The sequence below is a fragment of the Drosophila suzukii genome, chromosome 3 (assembly GCF_043229965.1).
Source record: "Drosophila suzukii chromosome 3, CBGP_Dsuzu_IsoJpt1.0, whole genome shotgun sequence".
In the NCBI taxonomy this organism is placed as follows: Eukaryota; Metazoa; Arthropoda; class Insecta; order Diptera; family Drosophilidae; genus Drosophila; species Drosophila suzukii.
This window is the reverse complement of record NC_092082.1, coordinates 73,323,092-73,345,730: the sequence shown is the minus strand read 5'-3', so window position 1 is coordinate 73,345,730 and position 22,639 is coordinate 73,323,092. Positions and strand designations below refer to the sequence as shown.

At 42.4% G+C, this 22,639-nt stretch overlaps 6 protein-coding genes across 8 annotated transcripts; 3 read left to right on the top strand and 3 right to left on the bottom strand.

The window, feature by feature from the left end:
• Positions 1–935: 935 nt before the first annotated feature.
• Positions 936–2,662, bottom strand: Or85b (Odorant receptor 85b). The gene is made up of 3 exons (XM_017070659.4): positions 1,654–2,662; positions 1,447–1,602; positions 936–1,386 (listed from the first exon to the last, which is right to left on the bottom strand). The coding sequence occupies exons 1-3, from the start codon at positions 2,611–2,613 to the stop codon at positions 1,330–1,332; spliced, it is 1,173 nt and encodes a 390-aa protein (XP_016926148.3). The 5' UTR covers positions 2,614–2,662; the 3' UTR covers positions 936–1,329.
• A 350-nt stretch (positions 2,663–3,012) lies between these two features.
• Positions 3,013–4,903, bottom strand: Or85c (Odorant receptor 85c). The gene is made up of 3 exons (XM_036817573.3): positions 3,344–4,903; positions 3,129–3,284; positions 3,013–3,069 (listed from the first exon to the last, which is right to left on the bottom strand). The coding sequence occupies exons 1-3, from the start codon at positions 4,298–4,300 to the stop codon at positions 3,013–3,015; spliced, it is 1,170 nt and encodes a 389-aa protein (XP_036673468.3). The 5' UTR covers positions 4,301–4,903.
• Positions 4,904–9,831: 4,928 nt separating this feature from the next.
• Positions 9,832–13,564, top strand: LOC108007037 (transmembrane protein 135). 2 transcript variants are annotated; one of them, XM_036817571.3, is made up of 5 exons: positions 9,832–10,340; positions 11,784–12,727; positions 12,782–12,922; positions 12,983–13,149; positions 13,210–13,564. In XM_036817571.3, the coding sequence occupies exons 2-5, from the start codon at positions 11,798–11,800 to the stop codon at positions 13,337–13,339; spliced, it is 1,368 nt and encodes a 455-aa protein (XP_036673466.3). In that variant the 5' UTR covers positions 9,832–10,340; positions 11,784–11,797; the 3' UTR covers positions 13,340–13,564. The 2 variants fall into 2 exon arrangements, with proteins under 2 accessions (XP_036673466.3, XP_065722846.2); XM_065866774.2 differs by lacking the exon at positions 9,832–10,340 and adding an exon at positions 11,118–11,255.
• Positions 13,565–13,939: 375 nt separating this feature from the next.
• LOC108007057 (transmembrane protein 135) lies at positions 13,940–15,871 on the top strand. 2 transcript variants are annotated; one of them, XM_065866775.2, is made up of 4 exons: positions 13,940–14,035; positions 14,092–14,400; positions 14,461–15,237; positions 15,297–15,871. In XM_065866775.2, the coding sequence occupies exons 2-4, from the start codon at positions 14,248–14,250 to the stop codon at positions 15,732–15,734; spliced, it is 1,368 nt and encodes a 455-aa protein (XP_065722847.2). In that variant the 5' UTR covers positions 13,940–14,035; positions 14,092–14,247; the 3' UTR covers positions 15,735–15,871. The 2 variants fall into 2 exon arrangements, with proteins under 2 accessions (XP_065722847.2, XP_036672977.3); XM_036817082.3 differs by having other exon boundaries at positions 13,948–14,400.
• Positions 15,872–16,128: 257 nt separating this feature from the next.
• Positions 16,129–18,857, top strand: LOC108007056 (transmembrane protein 135). Its single transcript, XM_070996879.1, has 5 exons — positions 16,129–16,573; positions 16,664–16,747; positions 16,812–17,103; positions 17,430–18,206; positions 18,342–18,857. Exons 3-5 carry the CDS (start codon positions 16,951–16,953, stop codon positions 18,777–18,779), a joined length of 1,368 nt encoding a protein of 455 aa, XP_070852980.1. The 5' UTR covers positions 16,129–16,573; positions 16,664–16,747; positions 16,812–16,950; the 3' UTR covers positions 18,780–18,857.
• A 2,444-nt stretch (positions 18,858–21,301) lies between these two features.
• Positions 21,302–21,690, bottom strand: LOC108006491 (uncharacterized). The gene has a single exon (XM_017070015.4). The coding sequence runs from the start codon at positions 21,651–21,653 to the stop codon at positions 21,450–21,452; it is 204 nt and encodes a 67-aa protein (XP_016925504.1). The 5' UTR covers positions 21,654–21,690; the 3' UTR covers positions 21,302–21,449.
• Between the last annotated feature and the right edge of the window lie 949 nt (positions 21,691–22,639).

Here is a 22,639-nt window from a genome sequence, read left to right as displayed (position 1 = left end):
AACCGTGACAGTATCTGTAATGGACTACACCTGATATGATCTTCGTCCTGGCCATGGATTTGGGCTAGACAGATGGGCGGACACATATAAACACGATAATAAACGTGACCATGTTCGGGGCACCTTAAATTATGCAATACGACAGCGTGAGATATTGAAAGACTTTTCCCCGAAACTGTTGCTATTTGAAAATCGCCCAAAACGTGACCAGAAATTAAATTGTAGCACATTTGGAGCTTTACAAAAATTCCGCAAAAATGAAAAATAAATCCCCAAAAAGAGCCGCTGTGCACACAGCGCCGGGGAAAAAAAGCACAAAATAAATAGGGAAGTAAACCTTGCACACAAAAAATATCGTCGTATTCTGAGTAAGGGAAATTGGCAGGGTCTGGATTCAGGATCAAATTGGGAGGACTGCGATGGCCAAAAAATACATTTTAATAAATTTTATGCACGCGGCCCATCTCAAACAATAACTATGCAGGTGATGTCCGACATTCGTCAAAATGAAAATATTATGTGAGAAACTTCCACATCCTGTCCCAGCCCTTCCACCTCCACCATCGTCCTGTCACAGGACACGCTTCAGCGCATAAATTGCTAATATTGTTGAGTGCGTACACACAGCCACACGTCATGGGAGAACTGCATTAGATGCCATCAAACGGTTTTGTTGTCCACTGCCTCCAGAAGGAGCTTTTCTATTTTCCTTGCTCCACTTTTCTTGAAACGCCAAACTCGAAATTGCAAAAAATAAGTTACACGACCAGCAAAACAGTCTAAATACTACCCTAAAAACACAAAAAATAAATATAAATAACATTTAAACATAAATAAAAACAAAATTTCTTGAAGATGAATACATAACTAAATAAATAAATAAATTTAATATGATATCTTAGAAATTAAATCCATAAAAAATCATTACTCTTGAGATCGTTTTGTGTCATCTAATCAATTTATTTCAAAATATTTCAAAGCATTGGGTTCTCAATCAAGTTCAAGAAATCAAGTTCCCCTCTTTAGCTAGAGCATAACGAGCAGTGAAAACTCATAAGCGCAACTTGTGTGCAGTGAAGTGTAAAATGTACTCTGCAATTTTCTTTTGTAGCAACATATTTCCTCGCTCTCCAGTGGAGCCGTAGAATTGCCTTTTCAGAGGGGCTCTTTTCGCTAAAATGATTACTGCGTTTTTTACCCTGTGTCGAAGTTGCGATGGCGATGGACATGCGTGGTGCTCGTGCCTCCGCATAATTAAGTTCGCGTTGAGCCTTTGAAAGCATTCTAAGGGGCACATAGATGGGGGATTAGGGATCTTCTCTGGTCACCCTATTGGGTGTACATGGTGCGCAACAGAGCAAAGAACTTGTACGATATTTGAAGTAGCTGAAAAAAACAATAATCATATTTTAAATAGAAATTCAAGGATTAGCTGGCTTTACATACATCTGTCATGGTGGATCTGGTGATATCCAAAAAGATAGTGGCCTTTAAAAAGGTTACTTTCTGCGCTCGAGCTATTATAATCACTAGGGCTCGCTCATAGCGAACATCAGCCTGATTCCAGTTCTGATTGTAAGTAGCCACCGATACTCCATAGCTCTACAAAATAACATATCAAGTTAAGAACTTATTTTTATAAACCAAACCCACCGCATCAGCCACCATCTGTCCATAGTGACAGATCAAGTAGACCTGACTCATCGAGGAGAACAGGAACAAGAACAACTTTATAACCACGTCTGGAGGAACTCCCACAGTCATCTGGAATCCCACAAAGCAGATGACGAACGAGGATACCATGAAGTTGAGCAGAAGTGGAATCCCAAATATATCATTCACCACATCCGAAAGGCGAAGGATCCGTTCGTGATACCTAACAGAATCTGCCAGAAATCGCGAGTCTTCCTGCCAATTTCCACTCAACTTGTGGTGCTCCATAGTACTTGAGAGATAGTCGAAGTGCATTACCACCTGAGTGGCCACTGCACAGAGTAACAGATCCGTGGATATTTGCCCCGCAGCAGCAGTATATCCTGCAAAATTCTGGGAGAAGAGCAGTGGGTAATACGACCAGCTGTTCTCATAATTCCAAGGAATGTACATGAGATAAGGCAAGGTTTTGCCGACCACTCGAATGTTGAGCCACTTCTCGTAGACCCAATACTCCATAACACAAAACAAGTTAAAGGTCCAGATGAGAACGGAGTACAGCGAAGAATAGGTTAGGCTGATCCTCGAGCAACTGCCTAGGTACTTGTCCAGATTGTATCTTTCCTCCTCCACTTTACCCCTTGGATATATGTCCTCCAACTCCTCCATCATCTCAGTTATAGCCGTCTTCTTCCACCGGATGAAGAACATCTTGCTCAGGCCCACAATATCGAAGCCGATGTAAGACATCACAGTGACGGCTTCCAGAAACTTGTCTTCTTTATAGGCACTGTAGACATAAATGCTCTCACAAATCCCAACCATCGTTAAGTTGATCACATTGGACCAAAACACAATGCTGTCTCTAAGCCTGTTCTTTTCGGAATCTCCCCTTTTGGAATAGGGTTGTATGCCCACTCCGGTGTAGAAGAAACTAGCGTACTTCATCAACTTTTTCATCTTTGCGTTTATCGTTACTAAGCCAGTCGGTTGTCCTTCGCGAATGAATTTCCTGATGAAGGTTCAGTGGTTTTATAGCTCTTTGCCAAATGCGAAAAATATAATATTGCAATGCGATAAACAATATTGGAATTTAATAGGTAACTACTCTTGCGGGAAAATCATATGCCGTAAAGGTTTGCGTGTTTGGTAAAACTAACAGCTGCAAAGGTTCATGTTGAAAATGGATTGCCTAAAGATACTTATTAGAATGACCAAGTAAACCTTGATTGCAACCCATATTTAATCAAATTTTTCATTTCTTTGCTTACAAAACTTAAATAAATTTACTAAATATATTTAAATGTAGCTAATTTATTTTGAAAAAAGATCTGTTGAATGTAATTCATTTCAAGTGGTTTACTTAATATACATGGTACGCAGGAGAGCAAAAAATTTGTAGGATATCTGGAGAAGCTGCAAAATATAAATATTATTTAATTTAAAGTTGATTATTAAATGAAACTAGATCTTACATCAGTCATAGTTGCTCTTGTAATGTTCATAAAGATTGTAGCCTTTAAATAGGTTGTCCTTTGTGGCCGAGCTATAAAGAATACCAGAGCTCGACGATAGCGGACATCAGCCTTATGCCAGTTCTGTTTGTAGGCAGCGAGGGACAACCCAGAGCTCTGAATTAGGAATAAAATATTTAATAATTACCTTATAGGATTATAATATAAACCCCTACCGCATCAGCGATCAACTGGCCGTAGTGACATATCAAGTAAACCTGACTCATTGAGGAAAACAGGAACAGCGATAGTTTAATCATGATATCCGGCGGGACACCCACTGTCATCTGGAACCCCACAAAACAAATGACGAATGTGGAGACCATGAAGTTGAGCAGAAGGGGTACACCGAATATCTCGTTGAGCACGTCCATCAGACGAAGAATGCGCTGGTGATATTGAACAGCTTTCGCTAGAAATCTAGAGTTCTGATTCCAATCCTCACTCAACTCGTGGTTCTCCACAATCCTGGCCAAGTGATCGAAGTGCATAACCACCTGGGTGGCCACTGCACAGAGTAAAAGATCCGTGGAGATCTGTCCCGATGCCGAAGTGTGCCCTGCGAAGTTTTGGAGTACTAGCAGCACATAATACGACCAACTCCCCTCCCAATTCCAAGGAAAATACATGAGATATGGTAATGTCTGACCCACCACTCGGATCTTGAGCCACTTTTCGTAGACGAGGAATTGCATGATGCTGAACAGGTTGAAGGTCCAGATGAGCACAGAATAAAGCAGGGCATAGGTGATACTTATCCGGGAACAAGATCTCAGGTAACTATCCAACCGATAAACCTCCTCTTCAGCCTTGCCCTCCGGATATATGTGCTCCAGTTCTGTGACCAAATTGCTGAGGTCTGGTTTTTTCCACCATATAAAAAACATCTTGCTCATGCCCACAAACACAAATCCAATATAGGACATTACAGTAACTGCTTCGATAAACTTTCCATCGGCGAGGGCAACTCCGAGGTACAGGAATTCCCCAAGAACAATCCAACTCAAGTTGATCACATTGCCCCAGAAGAGAAAGTGGGACCATAGACTGATTTTTCTGGGCCGAGAGGCCACCGTATAGGGCTCAATGCCCACCGATGTGTAAAAGAAAACTGCGTACTTCATGAACTTCATTTGCCGACGTTGAACTAATCGAATAAATGTTGGCTGGAGCTCCTTTATAGACCCTTGCTCAAGAAACAAGCAGCATTTATTATGCCAAGTAATGACATAATTATAGAACTGTTTACAGTTAATGTATGGATTCGAGTTTATAATGCGTCTAATTCGGGGCTTCGTTCACAACTTAATTATTGATTTCGTTTACATAAACAGTGGATAATTGTTATGCCTAGGCAAACGCAATCACGATTCCCATCCCCGAGTCCCCAGTCCCAATTGCCACCCACTCATCCACCTCATCCTTCTTCGCCATTCTAGGCAACACAATAAATCACTCGAAGATTGAATCCGACGGAAAGCAATTGAAACGTTTGAATAAATGCAATTCGAAAGCGAATCGGAACCAGCGCATCAAACCCAAGTCCAATTCCAATGGGAAGTGGAGTCTTTTTCGCTCGCACTCGAAATAAATTAAATCTTTTCAGTTTTCAACAATCCCAGCTTAGCCAGGGTGAGAGCATATAAACACAATGAATTACGCCCGCAGAACACGTTAGCCCAATTATACAGCGCGGTCGGAGTGAAACATCCACAGTGAAACCTGTCAGGACAGACAGTTTTATCCAATACCTAGCGATACAGTCGATATTGCTTGTACTAAAGTCTAAGTCTAAAAAAAAAGGATGGAAATTCTTGTCAGGATTTTTAAAGTAAAATTCTGTGTATGGAATACAGGATCTACCTAGAATTGGTTTAATAAAGATAACAAGTAATCACGGCTATTATTAAAAAATTTCGGAGTTTCGTAGGGTTGGTAAATGTTGCATGATAACCAATATTACCACTCTTTAATATCACTCATATATTTAATGTTATTTGTGAATCTTTTGAACCAAGATGAAATGTTATTTCTTATATTTATTGGCCACTGTCGAATCTCGAACGTTTTTAAAAGTTTTAATGCTTACTTTAAGGATACTAAAAGGTATAGAAATCCATGTCTTTCGAAATAGAACCACACTGTAGGCCGAAGACTAGCCGATTAGATACTAAATCCAGCGTTGTGCGTTGCCCTACAAAACTATGCCACGCAAATGCAAACACAGCGATTGCGAGTGAAGAAAAAAAGAAGGACATGGTCGGCAGGGCCAAAAGAGATTTTTGGGCCAAATTGAAAGACAAAAGCCCTGAAATGTAGCTTCCAGCGCGGACAGCGAATCGCGGAGGCAAAAGCGAACCGAGCGGGTCAAAAGCAAACGAACGAATTTTCCATTTTTGCCATTTATCACGCATGGAAATTGAAGGAGGGGCGGTAGAGGCGGATAAAGTGGGCGGTTTGGACAAGTACAACCTGCAACTTGAAATACAATTAAAGCTCTGGGACCCACTGGCCAGCCAGGCGCAAAAAACTTTTCATGTCTCAAGTCTCGGATCTCAGGTGAGAGGAGCCATGTAGGGTAACAAGATTTCCGGTGGCTGTTCCACCAAAAATATTCCCATTCCCACAATAACCACCCACCGGCGGCAAGCCAAAGTTATTATATGCACACATACCCCCAAAGTTTATCTGGACTCTCAGGATGGCAGTGGATGTGGATGTGGATGTGGATGTGGATGTGGATGTGGCCATGTGGATGGATGTGGGCAGCACAAAGTTCGTGGAAAAGTTTTATGAGCAGCAAACTAATTTCGTTTGACTTTGCTCCGGGGATGTTGCACCTTGGGTGGGACGACGGGAATTGATTTTGGTCCTGTTGACGTTACTGTTGTTTTTCCCAGGTAGCCACATTTGCATGGGGACACCTCTGGGATACTTACTCCCAATTACTGGATGTTGAGTCTCCAAAAATGCGACTACCTTATGGCTCTGCTGAAAAAAAATTCATAACTAAGGCGATGTTTTTAAATTTTGAACCTCAAAAATGGGTTGTTTTCGTACTTTGCTTGATAAAACTACCATAATTAGTTGAACCCTTAAAAAAAATACCTATAAAATAACAAAATAGTTAAAAAATGTCATCTTTAATACAGAATGGCAATATAAAAACAAATATGTAATTTAAATACATCATTTATTAAAATACAAAACACATAATAATACTAATTCCGTTATTATTTTAATATAAACAATCCACAGAATCATCAGATGTATAAATATTTGTTTATAAATAAACTTCTAGTCATAACTTAATTACTTAATCGTTATCTAATTTTATGGTATCTTGACGTCTTCTTTTTTCTTAAGGACTAGGAATCTTAGAACAATATTTTCCAAGGCAGTTTCGAGGAAGTGAGTGAAAAGTAAAAGGCGACCGTAATCCGTTGTTAATGTTACATTTGCCAACAACTTCCGACCGACAAGTATCTTCTGACTGGTATTGCGGCAATTGTCTCTCGGTTTTCTGGGCTGTGTGACATTTGACACATTTACTCCTTTGCGAACATGTGTGACTTTGCCCCAAGAAAACAAAAGAGGTCGTGGCTTGGAATTGGGGTTTTTTGAGAGGTGGGGGAAGAAACGTCTGTTTTGGCACTCGTTCGTTAGCAAAAGCCACAAAATTTATATTTTGAGTTGAAGTCAATGCGGTCTTGGCCACACTTTTTGGGTTGGCAAAGTGGAAAACGGAGAAATTGGGGGTGAGGCGTTAGTTCGTTGGTCAGAAAGTCTACCCACAACTATTGATGACCAGGCCAAAACACTAGGCTTCGGTTAACCAACTTGTGATCGGTGAGGGTGATCTGGAATGGGGAATAAACGAATGGAAGCAATTAATAAAATAACAACTTTGTGCAAAATTAATTGTGTATTATGCAAAAGGCTTGCTAATGGCAGGATATGCATCAACGTGCGCTGCTGGTCCCCATGAAATATTACAGTGACGACAATGTCTCCTCCAGCCATAGATCCTTACCCCCAAAACCCCTAACCCCTGGATATTCTGCTGTTTCTGTAATGGCCGTGCGCACCGATGAGCAAATGAACAATTTATTACCGCTTAATTGAACACATTTGGACGCAACCACACACACGGAGGGCCTAAACAAATGGCCACATGCAGGCGGGGAATCCTGGAGTCCAGAACCTCCGCATTAAGCAGTGCTCGGGGGGTTTTCGGTTCTCGGTTTTCGGTATATCGTGTTTCGGGTTTCTGGTTGGTTGCTGTGTACCAGGATAAATGAGCCCAAGACAAGTCTATAAATGCCTGAGAGATGGTGTGTTTTGGGGATGGAGCCGTCCGGTGTGGTCAGGCAACTCAATGGAGCCGGGAAATCCGTTCCTTGAAGCTGCTCGCTGCATATTAAACGCACGTCTCGCTGGACAAATTGATTCCTAAGTGGCTGCCGGATTGACAGCTCACAAGGTCCTTGTGGACAGTGTGCCTGCCCTTATCCCCGCCGGCTATTTCCACAATTATCCTGCACTCGACCTGCAACCTGCAACCCCGATTGCTTTGCACCTGGGCTAATTGCCAATTGAACCCTAAAGAAAGCGGGGCAACTCTAGATTAGCAGCAACAATGGGGACTTGGCCTTTCAAGTGCTTACTTAGCGACACGTCAGGAGCAAGATTTATTTTCGAGGATATTTCGGGGATGGGGAAAGGGGCAGGGACAACCAAAACACCTCGAGTAAATTAAGTGAGTGCCAGGTCCTGACAGAGTCAAGTATATTTGATATACATGGGGAAAACAACACCATGCTTAAGCCCAGGGAAAAACAGGCGAATCACACAAAGCGGCCGCAATTTCGCTAAGCATTTGAGCGGGAAACAGCAGAAGTGACGACCCGACCACAAAGGCGGAAAGGATCTGGAACAGGACGCACCCCATCTGCTTTAGGCCTGGTTTCGAGTGAACTACTTAAGCGCTTTGGCTTTTCAAAATAAGCCATGCCACAGGTAAATGGCTTCAGCCAGGCCAAAACCAACGGCAGTGGGAGCAGCCACAAACAATAACGAAATATTTTGTATATCCGCTGTGCCGTGACAACCGCACCGAAAGAGCTTCCCTACACTGGCCGAAAAACTTCTCAAGATTTGAAAAAAATAGAACAACATTTTGATTTGCAAGATACTTTTTTTGGCTTATTGACATTTCGACATATTATATTCGAAATCATATTCGCCCTGAACTTAAGAAACTTTGAGTTAACAGCAAGTAACTAAACGAAACTTTTTCTAAAAATAAAAAAAGTTTCGCTATTGAATTCCAATTTCAATTCAGTGAAAGTTTATTTTCTTTGGATATCGACTTTTAATTAATGCCAACAATAATGCTGTTAAAAAATTGGACTAAGTTTTTGAGATTCTAATTTTTGAGAACTTGTTAAGAGTATATTTTTTTTTACATTTATTTATCTATACTAAGTCTAACAAAAAATACTTTTTATAATTTTTTTTTTTTAATTTTAATTTAAGGCGACTTTCTAGTTCAAACTTAAGATTGATTTCACTTACAAAGGTGACAAGAAATCCTATAACAATTGCCTTATAATAATTGCAAAAATTTTTAGCCCATTTTAGTGTACTTATTCTCTCAGTGCATGCGTAAATGAAAAGTAGCAGGAGGAGCAGGAGCAAAAGGACTCCGAAAACGGAAGGGGATGTGGAAGAAGAGCTCAGCCAGAGACATGCACAGATACACTTTATGAACTACAACCGAAATCCAATTGATTGCGCAGGCACCGAGTCTTTGGCAGAGTCTACTGGCTCCTCGAACGCTGGAATGGCAAACAATTTGGCAGGCCAAGTGCTTTGGTAGTCAGGGTTCCGAGTTGATTGTGGCACGAATTGTGGCCTCAGAGGTCGCCACAGGATTCGCAAATGAAAATTTGAGGCACGCGTGGGCGCCAGGCCGCATTCGATGGAGAAAAGCAACCAAGGTGGAATCTACAGCTTAGCAGGATAATTTTCAGCCAATTTAATTCCACTCTAGCCCGAAAATGTTGTTTTATTGGGGAACGAGTAAGAGCACTGGCAATTAGTAACCAAAGTATGCGTTTCCACTCCAGAAAACTCTTTAGCTCTACTCGTGAAGCTCAGCATATACCAGTATGGTTATGAATAAACACATTTATGTACATCTTTTATCGTAGACGAAGTATAAGTTTATATTGTTAACTAATTAGCAACCGATATTTGAGTCTTCTATGGTCGACAATTTTTTTTGTTCTTTTAGGTGGAAGTTATAAATTCCCATTTTATAAATAGTAATAGGTAATTCTACATTTTTTAATGGCATTTTAAGTGAAATAATTATTCGGTTTTCACAAGTGCAATAATTTTTTAAATATTTCTATTGCCCTGCCATCGTTGCCTTTTAATTGCAGACTAAAAAATTACTAAATGACGGCAAGTAAATTCCAGCTTCCCTAAAAGTTTACTTAAAATTTCTTATGTTTATCGCATTTGAAAAACCCGCCTTCAATCGACTGACAAAGGCTGAATGCTGCAGCACTCGGTTCCATATGTTGCCCACTGACTTTTCAGCGTGACCGTTTGGTATATTTTCGGTATATTTGAGTAAGGTACAAATAGTATATTTCTTCAGCTCGTTTATTATTGTTTACAAAACGCAATTCCCGTCAAAATAAAGCAGATAAAACAGTGATAAAAGTCGCGCGGCGACTGGGGAAATGCAGTCGAAGGCCTGCTAAACCGCGCAGCATTCGCTGCTCAGTGGCAGCGGACTCAGAAAGTGTTTTCCACCCCGCCCAACCACTTGTTGTTTTTGGACTCTGCCCGCCCCATATAACACCATTAATTATCCATATACTCTCGAACGATTTCGCATCTGATGTCCCGGGGAATCGGAGCAATCAGGGCGGTACACTCATATCTCAACAGGGGTCTCCAGTTCGTAGTCACTCAGCTGTCATTATATATTATCATATTCTCATTTCGGAACCTGGAATCGTCGCAACTCGTATCAATCTCAATCGAAACAAATATTAAATATCATATTTAACAACCAGCACTAGACCATATCTCAAATCAAGTCGCAAACAAATCGGTCTAGTTTATTGCCGCCTTCGAGTGCCTAGTAGCTGAAGCGTAAGTACCTCTCTACAGTTCGATAATATAATGCAGATTAGCTGGGTTTTATTCCCCAGTACCAGTATACCAGCCATGAGTCGTAGCTCTTAGTAAGATTGCGCAAAGATCTCTAAGCTGACCCCGCGGTCAGTGGACTGAGCTTAATCCATGTTTTCCATGCAAATCGGTTGCTAGCGTTGCGAGATAATGGGGTAACTCTAGACTCTGTATTCTCCGTAGTAGGTATTTCGACTTTAAGGGCCCTGAAAAAAAGGTTTAAGTGGCTGATTGTAATCTAAAGTGCCTTAGGTTAAGGTTAATCTTGATCATAAACACCACCAAAAAGTTCCTCTGGCTACCTGGGTTACAAAAAAGCTATACTAGTTTTTATATGTTAAACTTCTAAGTTAATTCTGCGTCAGTAACAGAGTAAGATTTGTTTTTTAAGCAAATTTATCTCCAAATAATATATATATTTTAAATTTGATTACTCAAAGATATGATTTTTTCAGTTTCAATACATTCAAATGATAATAGGTTTTAATATCTTTAACAAATTAACGTATTTCCCCACATTTTCTTATCAACTAAATTTGGCAATCCTACCGTTTATTTATAGCCTTAGTTCTTGCTATTGGCAAATTCCTCGCAATTGCTAATCTGCAATGTATCTTATCGATGGACAGCCGTAAATTGCCACAGACATTCGTCGAACAGCTGTAATCCACCAATATAATCCAACGTTCCAGGTTTTGCCTTTCAAAAAAATTTTGTTCTGGCCTGGCCAGCAGAAGTTGCAGTCCTCCCAGGGGAATTAAAAAAAAAACAAAATTAAAGTTAAATTTGGGTAATCCAAGTTCAGTGGAACAGCCGATAGCGTCGAAGAAGAACATTAACAGCTTGTTCCCACGTAGCTCGAAGATAAGATTAAAGGTTAAAAAACGGACTCGGACCCGGACACCCCATATGCAATGACTACCCATTAAGTACATTCAACTCAGTCAAACTAGATTCGATTTTTATTAAACGGACCTAAATTCCATTAATTTCACCAAAAATCCATAATTTTCCTATACAGCAAAGAAAGAAATGAAATGTCCGTATCTTTTAGTGTATCTACTTCTTATCAACAAAGAGTGAATTATCATTTCTGGTATATATGTATGTACTGGTATAACAAAAAGTACCACCTACAGACCTCTCCCCTAGTAAAATTGAATTTATAATTGTGTAGTGATGTTGTGAAAGACATTAATCCGCCTAACAGGTTTTTAAACCTTTTAAAACCTTTCAAAGTCCGGTCCATAGGTTGAAGTATGCATTAAATGAGACAAAATGTAGAGTTCTAAACTGTTTGGTGCCATTAAGAACTTATTTTACCTTATATATGACAAGCTTTCTAATGATGCATTCAATTCCTTTAATATTTGTATTAAAATTCGTTTGTTTCTTTGTGCACAGATCGACATTCCACAATGACGGGGCAGAGCAAGCTGATCAATCCCCTGTGCATAACCTGCAAGGAGTTCCAGCACCCATGGACGGACCACTGCGTCAACGCCACCGCCGGGATCTTGCTTTCGGCCACGCCGTACTGCCTGCGGGTTTACACAGTGGTTTACGCCCTGTCCCTGCTGATGCGCCACCGCATTCCTAGTCGTGAGGATCTGCGCAGGACTCTCCTGGGCATCATACAATCGACAGCTTTCCTGGTGACCAATGCCTACACCTTCATCCTATACAACTGCGCACTGCGGCACATCTTGGGCAGCTATCACTTCTCCACGGTGGCTTTTGTGCCCTGCTTTTTTGCCTCGTTCTCAGCCATTCTGGTGGAGCGACCAGCCCGCCGACCACTGCTCACTCTTTATGTGGCCAACGTGGCCACGGAAACGCTGTGGAAGATGGCGGAGTCGAGGGGCTGGGTGAGCTCCGTACCAAACGGGCAGACACTTATCTTTGGTCTAAGCATGGCGGCCCTACTATACCTCTATCGTATTGGCACTACAAAGGATTCCATCTTCAACATCCTGCGCATCTTCGTGGGCAAGGAGGAGGCGGGCCCGGTGGCCAAGTCCGGTCCTGCTGTGCCCGGCGAGCAGCCAGCCCCTTCTCGCCGTCGTCCCGCCGTCAGCTTCTCCAATGTCTCCGACTTTGTACGCGTCTACAGCAACCTCATCCACGCCAAACATGACAGCTGCCGGCACCAGCAAAGCTGCATCGGCTACTCTCTGATCGGGGGAATTAAACCCTTCGTGGGCGGAGTGGGTCTTCAGGTGGCCCTCAAAGTGGTTATGAACCTCAAGCGGATCACTGCTGGAAAGATGCCGTGGAAGAAGCTGGTCTTTAATCGCGGCACTCTGCAACTGGGCATATTCATGGGCAGCTTTTCCTTCCTCTATAAGGTAGGTATTTTGACGTTGGATATGGATATACAATAATTATTTTGTCTTTAACAGTCGGTGTCCTGTCTGCTTCGGCACAGTTTCAACCGAGATGATGCTAGATTTGCCATCCCCGCCTCATTAATTGCCTCTGTATCCTTTACTCAATATCCGGATAACACTGTGGCCTTGTATGTCATGTGGAAGGCTTTGCAGGTGAGCTAGTTATATAATAAATGCTTTTATATTCAGTTATGTAACCTACTTTATCCTTAGATCCTTTGCACCAAGGGACAGGAGCGAGGAATTCTGCCGCACATCCCCAACTTCATGCTGTTCCTGTACTCCTTCTTCACGGCTGTGCTTTTCCATGCTGGAATCCTGGAGCCCAAGAGCCTGCGCCCCAGTTACTATAAGTTTCTGCAGGCCATTTCGGGCGACCGGTGAGTAAAGTTCGCAAGGGCTGCGTAGGCAGTTGATTAAGAATCTCTTATCTTTTGCAGACTAAGCAAGTTTAATCTGAGCGCCTTTGATGTATTCGGTCTGAGCAGTCAGCAACAGGCGCTGGACACCATTAAAGCATTAAACATCGTAGAGAAGTCCTCGCTGCCCGCCTACTCACTCGTCTCTTGAGCCGGTAGTATAAAATTCTACTAGATAATCAACCAGACTTCGATAGAGGCCCATTATATCTCCATATATCCGCAATTCAAAGCGATCTGTATATACGTCAAGAGTCTCCCGCGCTCAAAGAGCGCCCAATGATTACTAATTTAAGCTAGTATGGGTGAATTGTAAATTATGTTGACCTTTTTTAATTCTTGGTATCAATAAATCATCAAAAACATACAACCAGAAGTTTTTAAAAAATCGAATTTAAATTGTGTGTTGAAAATGAACTGAATGTGGAACTCGGAACTACCTTTAGAGTTAGAAAGCTTGATTTTTTCGGAGTAGCCAACGAAGGTTCCCAATTAAGTGAGCTTTTTACTTGCCCGAGGGCGCTCCAAAATATTGATAAGAAATCAATGTATTACTCAGCGTAACCAAAACAAACCATAAAGAGCCGATCAAAGAACAAATTATGTCTGGCTTGCGAGCGATAAGCAGTTCCGTGGAATACCTTGTGCAGAAACAATTGGTCCGATTACAAATAAAAATAAGACCAAATGTTGATTAGCAAGCTCCTGAAATGGAGGTGCGTATACCCGAATCACTGGGTTCTTTTTTGGACTAGTATTCAGTTGTGCTTAGATGATTGGAGCCAAAGGTTATGGCGAAATCCGAACTTGGTGGGCTACCAGTGATCCGGCGAATTAACCGATACAAGTTAGTGGAAGTCTGATAGTAGACATTTTGCAATAATATGCAGGCAAATAATCTAGATGTCCCGAGCCAAGTTAACGTAGAGTGTTAAGATTAAGTGGCTATTGTTGGTTCTTATTAGCTGGCCACCTTTTTCGGCCACCTTTATCACCCGTCTGCACTCGATAAGTGTAGTTCGCAGAGCCTTAGTCGCATTCGAATATTCAAATTGGATCATGGCAGCGCAGAGTAAACTTTCAGAGGTAGCATTCAAATGCACCTGCCAGGAGTTTGTTCATCCTTGGACCTCGAGTTGTGCCTGTGCGATGGCTGGGATGTTACTATCCTTAATCCCAGGCACCTTTAGAACATATAGTATGGTCTATCTGGTGAGTAGATAAGGGTCTTTTATTTTCTTTGACGTAACTAATCTTTCTAACCATTTTCAGTTCTCACTAGCTATGCGTATGCGCATTCCATCACTCAAGGATCTTAAAAACACTTTATTAAGCACTCTACAGTCGACGGCTTTCCTATCCCTAAACGGCAGCCTGTTTGTTCTGGCCATTTGCCTGGTGCGCCAGTTTCTGGGAGGATTCTACTTTGCTACGGCAACCTGGGTGCCGGCACTTTTGGTCAGCTCCTTATCGCTGGTCGTCGAGCGTCCGGAGCGACGTGCTCCACTGGCCATGTATGTGGCCAACGTGGGAGTGGAGACTCTGTGGAAAATGCTGGAGGCCCGAGGCCTGGTTCGATCTATTCCCAATGGACAGGTGCTCATCATGGGCGCCAGTCTGACCGCTTTGATGTATCTATATCGTGCTGGACTCCACAAGACGGTGGCCAAGGACGCGACCTTCAAGGGATTGGGTCTCATTGTGGGCAAGGAGGAGGAGGGTCCCCTGCAGACTTCCATATTGAACACCTCTCGGAGACCCCGCCCGCCAAGGCTGAATATCCGCTGTATCTCGTCTAACCTGCTGATATATGACAAACTGATGGCCCTTAAACATCCTAGTTGTCCACACAAACATGGTTGTGCCCTATACGCCCTCCTTGGTGGCCTTAAACCCTTCCTAGGCGGTGTGGGCCTTCAAGTGGGTTTGAAGCTGCTACTCAATATTCCCAAGATATTCCAGCTGAAGATGCAGTGGCGTCAGCAGATCTTCAACAAGGGATCTTTGCAGTTGGGCCTAGCGCTGGGAATCTTTTCACTGCTCTTCAAGGTAAGTAAACTTTAAATTAACCCAATTAGTTCCCATTTATTAAAAAACTCACCTTTTAGTCTACTTCTTGTGCCCTTCGACACTCTTTTGGATATGATAAAGCTATATTTGCAATTCCGGCTGGCTTAATGGGATCAATTGGACTGCTGCACTTTCCCAACACCACAGTTTCCTTGTACCTGATGTTCAAATCCCTACAACTGTTGTACAACTGGGGTGTTTCCCAGGGAAAGGTTCCCGAGGTGCCAAACTTCTCCTTGATCATGTATGGATTTTTCACGTCTGTGCTGTGTCACTCAACCGTACTGGAAGCACAATCCATGCGGCCAAGCTACTACAAGTTTATCGAGACTATTTCAGGAGGTCGTCTCAGTCGGTTCAATATGAAATCCTTCGAGGCTTTTGGAGTACACAGTCAGGATCAGGCCAACCAAGTTATTAAGAAGCTGGGCATTGTTGCGACCTCGGCGTACCCTCTATTTCCCCTAATAGTTTAGAAATCCAAGTTCTTTTCTCTTCATTTTTAAACAAAATATTGTGAAATAGAGATCACTTAGTAAGACGTTAATAGAATAGTCAAGGTATATCTCTAGTTAATAAATAAATACGACATTTTTTTTTGTATACTAAACGAGTTGATTTGTTTTAATGTGCCTTACTGAGTCGAATGCCTTTTTGAAGGGTAACAAATTGAAGACGTTTTTAATGAATGATATAAGTTTATAGAAGTTGTAAAACTTGGAAATAGTTAATATTGGCTAAATATAATAGAGCTAAAAGAATTTGATAAGTTAAAGTACATCACAAAAAAAGGAGTTACTTTCATTTGAATGAACTGTTTATTAGTTATAGCTGCATTATATAAACACCCATTTCTTATCGGAATCGTTGATTGATATTATTCTCTTCTACTGCAACTGATTATGGCTTTATAAGAGAACTCCATAACTAAGAGAATTCTAAGAACTTCCCGGGGGCTCTTAGAAATTGATAAGCATTCCCCAGGAGGTGACGCAGCGTCAACAAACCGATCGCCATTGAGCAACTAAGCCAACTTTTGGCTCGCGTGTTTGCGATAAGTAAGTGCCTCTGCATCCAACGCACTTCAGTCGAACCACCTGCGGGAATTCGGGGGAGTGGGCCGTATTGCTGATTACGGTCAAATCGGAATGGAGCTCCTATTGTGCGTCTACACGCGGACCACACTTGGCCAAATCGTATCGAATTGTCGGCAGTCAGTTGTATTTGATGGCCGACCAGGCTAGAACGTGTTTCCCCCGGCGGAGAAAATAACTTAATTTGATTAGAAAACTTACGAATAATAACTATACATGCAGTAAGTATTGTTTTCCTGGTACTTGTGGCCTTTCCTATCTGAATTTTATAAAATTACCTAATATAATACCTTTTGAAATCCTATCTTTAGCTGAAACTAAGTTGATCAGCAGCGGCTGATTCGAGAAATGCCCAGCGAAATTTACTGGAACCGAGGAACTTGGAACATTAATTAGTAAGCTCATACCATAATTTCCCTGACTGAAATTACATTGGATTAAAAAACTGGGAACACCAAGTTAAATAGAGCATTGAGACCATTTCGTGGCACGTTCGTACTTTCGTCGATAAGCCCCTTCCCGATAAGCTTTATCATCTGCTCAAAGCCAATTCGATAATCGTAGACCTCGGAGCATAGGTCAATATTCAAAGTGGATCATGACGGCCCAAAGTAAGCTGGCGGAGATAGCCTTCAACTGCACCTGCTACGAGTACCACCATCCATGGACCAAGAGCTGTGCCTGCGCTGCGGCGGGCATGCTGCTCTCCGAGATCCCCTTCAGTCTGCGCACCTACGCTACTGTTTATTTGGTAAGCAAAGGGGGGTTCTTAAGGCTAATAATATCAAGAATTTCACACCTGCTTCAAGTGCTATTTATGTATATCGCTAAGGAGGGTGATACGAAGTTTTAAAGTACAAAGGTCAAATTCCGAATAACAATTTATTTTTAAAGATTGTAACTAGAATACAGTATTCAAAAATTACCAACACCAATTTTAAAATATTTTTCCTATTTAAAAAAATGTTTATGCATTTTGGAATAATATAGCTTTTACCTTACCTTTTCTTTTAATCTAACTAAATATGTAATTAACAAAAAAGCCAAAGCCAAAACTAATAAATTATCCTTCTCCAGTTGGCTTTGGTTATGCGAGGACGCATTCCTTCGCTTAAGGACCTCAAACGCACTGCAGCCGGAATTCTTCAGTCGACAGCATTCCTTTCGATGAATGGAACCCTCTTCGTGGTCGCCGTGTGCTACCTGCGTCAGCTTTTCGGAGGATTCTACTTCCTCACGGTGTCCTGGTTGCCTTGTTTCCTGGCCAGCTTCGCTTGCCTTGCCCTCGAGCGGCCGGAGCGACGTGCTCCACTGGCCTTGTATGTGGCCAACGTGGGCATTGAGACGCTTTGGAAGATGATGGAGGCCCGAGGTCTGGTGCGGTCCATTTCTAATGGACAGGTGCTCATCATGGGCGCCAGTGTCACCGCCTTGATGTATCTATATCGCGCTGGACTCCACAAGACGGTGGCCAAGGATGCGACTTTCAAGGCATTGGGTCTGATTGTGGGCAAGGAGGAGGAAGGTCCTTTGAAGACCCCGGTGGCAACTCCTTCGCAGAGCTCCAGACAAGCACCGCTCAACTTCCGCAGCATTACAGCGTATCTGCAGCTCTACGACCGCCTTCTGAAGGCCAAACATCCCAGTTGTCCACACAAACAGGGCTGTGCTCCATACGCCCTCATTGGTGGACTGAAACCCTTCATTGGGGGCGTTGGCCTATCGGTGGGTTTAAAGCTCCTGCTCAACATTCCCAAGATCTTCCAGCTCAAGATGGAATGGCGCAAACAGATTTTCAACAAGGGATCCCTGCAATTGGGACTGGCGCTGGGAATCTTCTCGTTCCTGTTCAAGGTGGGTTCACATGGGTTTACCACCTCCAAAACTAACCACATATCGTTATTTAGCCAACTATCTTTTGATTTTTTTTTTGATTTTTGCGTATCCAATTGAAAAGCTATATCTTATCATATTCTACTAACCTTTCAGTCCACTTCCTGCGGTCTGCGGCACACCCTCGGATATGACAATGCTCTCTTCGCCATTCCGGCTGGCTTGATTGGATCCATTGGTTTTCTGCGTTTCCCGAACACCACGGTGGCCTGTTATCTTATGTGGAAGTCCTTGCACCTCTTTTACAACTGGGGAATCGCCGAGGAAAAGTTGATCGAGGTGCCCCATTTCGCTATGCTCATGTTCTCGTTCTTCACGGCCGTGCTCTTCCACTCGGCTATCCTGGAAGCCCGTTCCCTGAGGCCCAGCTACTATAAATTCCTCCTGGGCATCTCGGGCAACCGCATTAGCCGTTTCAATGTGAACCCCTTCGAGGCCTATGGTCTTAAGAGTCAAGACCAGATCAACTATGTTATCAAGAAACTTAAGATCAACATGACCTCACCCTTTCCAAATTTCTCGCTGACTGTCTAGATTGTTATCCTCCCTTTTGTACAATGTACAATAAAAAACCGTAGACAATAAAATGTACAACACAACGATGCAGCAAAACTTTAAATTAAATGCACGACGCAGAATGGCCATTAAGGACTTTTAAGTGAGGAGCCGCAGAGTGGGCCAACATCAATCACAGAGTCAACAAGCCGGCGGCACCCTTAAACCCCCTCGAAAAAACCCTCTCAGCCCCTGAGCCACTGCCTCACCGCTGTGACAACTCTAGACGGCGGCTACGCGCTGCTCAATTATTTACATTTATATGTCATATAAATTTATTGCCCACCATAACTCAGCCGTTCCGAGGCGAACTGGGCTGAGCGAAGTTGAGCTGAACTGAGACCAAGTGGAGATACCCGAAATGCAGCTACAAATTCACTAAAAATAAAAATAATAATAAAGCACAGAGGCAAATGAATAAAATGGGGGTATATGGTAGCAGAGCGTCGAAAGAGTGAGTACCCTGGCTTTATTATAACCTGACCTGGGAAATGAGTGTTATATACTGTGCCTCAATATCATAAAAGCTTTAGCTTGACACCGCGAATTCTTTAGAACAAGAGAAAACAATGTTTACCAGGCTAATATTTTTGAAAGCTTTCATAACATAAAGCAATAGACTGATTCATTAATAAAATAGGACCGCGAATTCTTTAGAAAAGGGATAAAAAGAATTTAAAAAGTATAGTTTGGGCTTTAAAATAAAACAAATTTTTTAATGTAAAATGCAGATTTACTCTGTGCGTTTCATTCCTTTTTGTGATAATTCCAGATTACCCCAAAAACAGGGTATAATAAGCACTAGCCTAATGATCATCTTGGCCAGCAATGGAAGCGGAACACAATCCGGCAGAGGAACCGAAACCGAGGCGGGCTTAACAAATGAATTATAGGCTCGGGTAAATTTAATGTGCCACTTAGTTATCGGTGGGGTATGAGAGAAGCTGAAGGTCCTGGCTTTTATTTTTATGCGAATCATAATAAGGCACGCCAGCTAAGCGACTTCCTTCCGCTTGGGAGCCCTGACCCGTCGCTGTTTGTCTTTGGTGATTTTCATTTTTAAATTGAGTTGAAAATAATGAAAATGCAAATTCGACGGCCAGCTGCTGTTGGACACGCTTCATCGTTTGGGCCGTTCGCCCTGCAATTGCAGGCTCCTTGGAATTTATGAAATTTATATGCATGTCAGTGGGCTCCGAGACTTTGGACGAGGGCGGGGCAGGGAATTTCTAGCCCAGTCAACAGCATGGAAAATACAAATGAAGCCAGTGACAAATCTCATTAATCACAGCGCCGGAAAAGAGGCGAATAGGGGGGGCGTGGCACATGCCTGAGTGGGTGCAGCTGTTGGCGCCTTGAAATCTGGGATTATCAGCTTAGCAGTTGCAGTTGTTTCTGTTGTTTCTGTTGTTTCCGCAGCTACTACTTGTTGTTCCTGCTCCTCGAGGCGATGGAGCTGCAAAAAGTGCATATAAATTGAATATTATAAATTTTCTTATTTTGCAACTGCTGCTTTCACTTAGATGCTGCTGTTGCTGGTACTGCTGCCAAGTTGTAACTTCATTTAAGTCAATCGCTCTTTTCTGTGGCACACAAATTGTAAACAAGGGAATTATGCAAATGAATAAGCTCCCGCCCCCCAGGGCAGCGTAATGAAATATTATTGAAGACTTGGAGCGCTCCACGGTGAGCAAATCGAACAGAAAATGAACTTTCAACTGTCAAAAAAAAGGCGAAATGGAGAAGGCAAACCGACAGAGAGGAACTTTTCCCTTTTTGGCCAAGACTTTCGACTTGCCATAAATTTCGTTTTATATTTCTATGAACTGACAAGGTATGTCAACGCAAGATAAGCACCCCAGCTGTCCGAGTTCTGCCCCAAATAAATGACACTTTTTTGTGCGTTTGTAGGAGAAATGAATTTTTAATTAAAATTTGCAGTCTTGTTGTTGCGAAGATTGAATGGGAAATTCTACAATGCTGGACATCCCACAGATGCATAATAAATAAATGCAACTTCTCAAGCCTGGAATGCATTACCCATTTAGGTATCCAACACAAGTTTATATAAACTAGGTTTTCCTCAATGTTTTAGATTTAACAGAATAACTTACTTTGAGGCAACATTAATTTTTTACAAAGTAGAATTGAATTCCTTATCTTGGAAGCCCTGAACTTTTTAGGTCACAATAATTACAAAAATATAAAGAACAATTATTTTATTTGTTAGATTGTGTAAACTGCCTTGTTCAAATACATTTATCTTTCTTTGTTAAGTTCATCAAACTTTTATATAGTATAAGTTTTTGTTTACCTGCCTTAAACCTGCTCTGTATTAAACAAGTTTCATTCATTCATACTTTGTATGGGCGTGCGTCTTTAGATTAAAATGTTTAACAAAATGATAAGAATAGGGCAAAACTTTTGTAAAGTTTGTACCGTATCTTAAGTAAAAAATACCAATTTTTTTTTAATAATTGCTTTACAAAATTTATTTTTATAAAACTTAAAGTTATGTATTTTACATTTAGAATACTATTATTCTTACAATTAAAAGAACTTAATATCTAAGAATATTCCTTATCGTGGAAACATTGACTATTGATTCTGATATGTACATATATCCTAAAGATGATGGCAATCCAGTCTTCAGAAGGCGAACATTCGAATGCTGATGGCCCCCAACGTGCACTCCCCCTCGATTTCCCGCTCCTCGTCCTCGATCTCCCTCAGTCGTACCAGGGGCAGGGGTACGAAGACCCTTAGGAACTCCAGACCCGCATTGATGAGACCCAGCTGGAGCCATATTATTGAGAGCCAGAAACAGGCTGCGCCGTCAAACGGAGACGTCATTTCGCCGCTGAGTTTGTGAACCTACTGTGAGATCTGGGGGATCAGGCACGAGCTGTACCCCTCTCAACCCCGTCAAAAACGTGCCGCTGCCAAGTGATAAGGTTCAGTAACAACCTACAAGCGATAGGAGGGCTATTATCTTTTGAGACCAAAACACCCATTACTTTTGAGTCTCAACATTTCCATGTTGCGCAGCTTTTTCAGATTGTGTCGCTGGGAATTCCGCTCAAACTGCTCCATCGAACCTCTGCCACTGCGTTCCAAAGTTCGTTCGTTTCGAATGCGCTACGTTCGTAATCCTTCGGCTCTTCGGGTTCGCGTGATTTCGCAACAGGATGCGCATTGTGGCAGGACGAAACATGTGGCCCAGCTCCACACGTCCCACTCTCAGAGGGTGTGCCACTACCATTCGTTCCCCGACTAACTGGGTTAGTGGTACAAGTTCAGTTTGACGCATTCGCCTTATCGATGGTTCCGCTGCCGCTCGTTCCGCCTTCATTCGGCCAGGATATGTGCATCCCTATGGTTGCGCGCATTATCCTTTTGCCAGGCTAAGTCTGGACTAACTGAGTAACCAGCACCCGCTTTTCCTCAAAGGAAACCGACTTCATCAGCGAAGCGACTCCTTATCCCGCTTTTTTGCGCTTCATTGCGCCCTGCAGCCGCCATTTTCCCGGCACATCCTTAATTGAAACTACATCGTTTACCTACTTGTAAGCCATCCTATCTGCAGTTCCACTCCTCCGCGGTCTTTGTCCTTATCTCTTTGCCTTTCGGGGCCTTTGTTTGTTTTCCCCGACATATAGCCACCTTTATCTTGAAAGGGGGGTGGGTATGGGCATGGTATGAAATGCATCATTTGGCGTTGACAGGGGGCACTCCCATCGCTTATTGGCAAAGGCTTCCTGGGATCCATCTCAGTGACGCCTTTGTTCTGTTCATCCTCCTTGCCAGCCCTCCACATTTACTACCAAAAAAGCGATTCC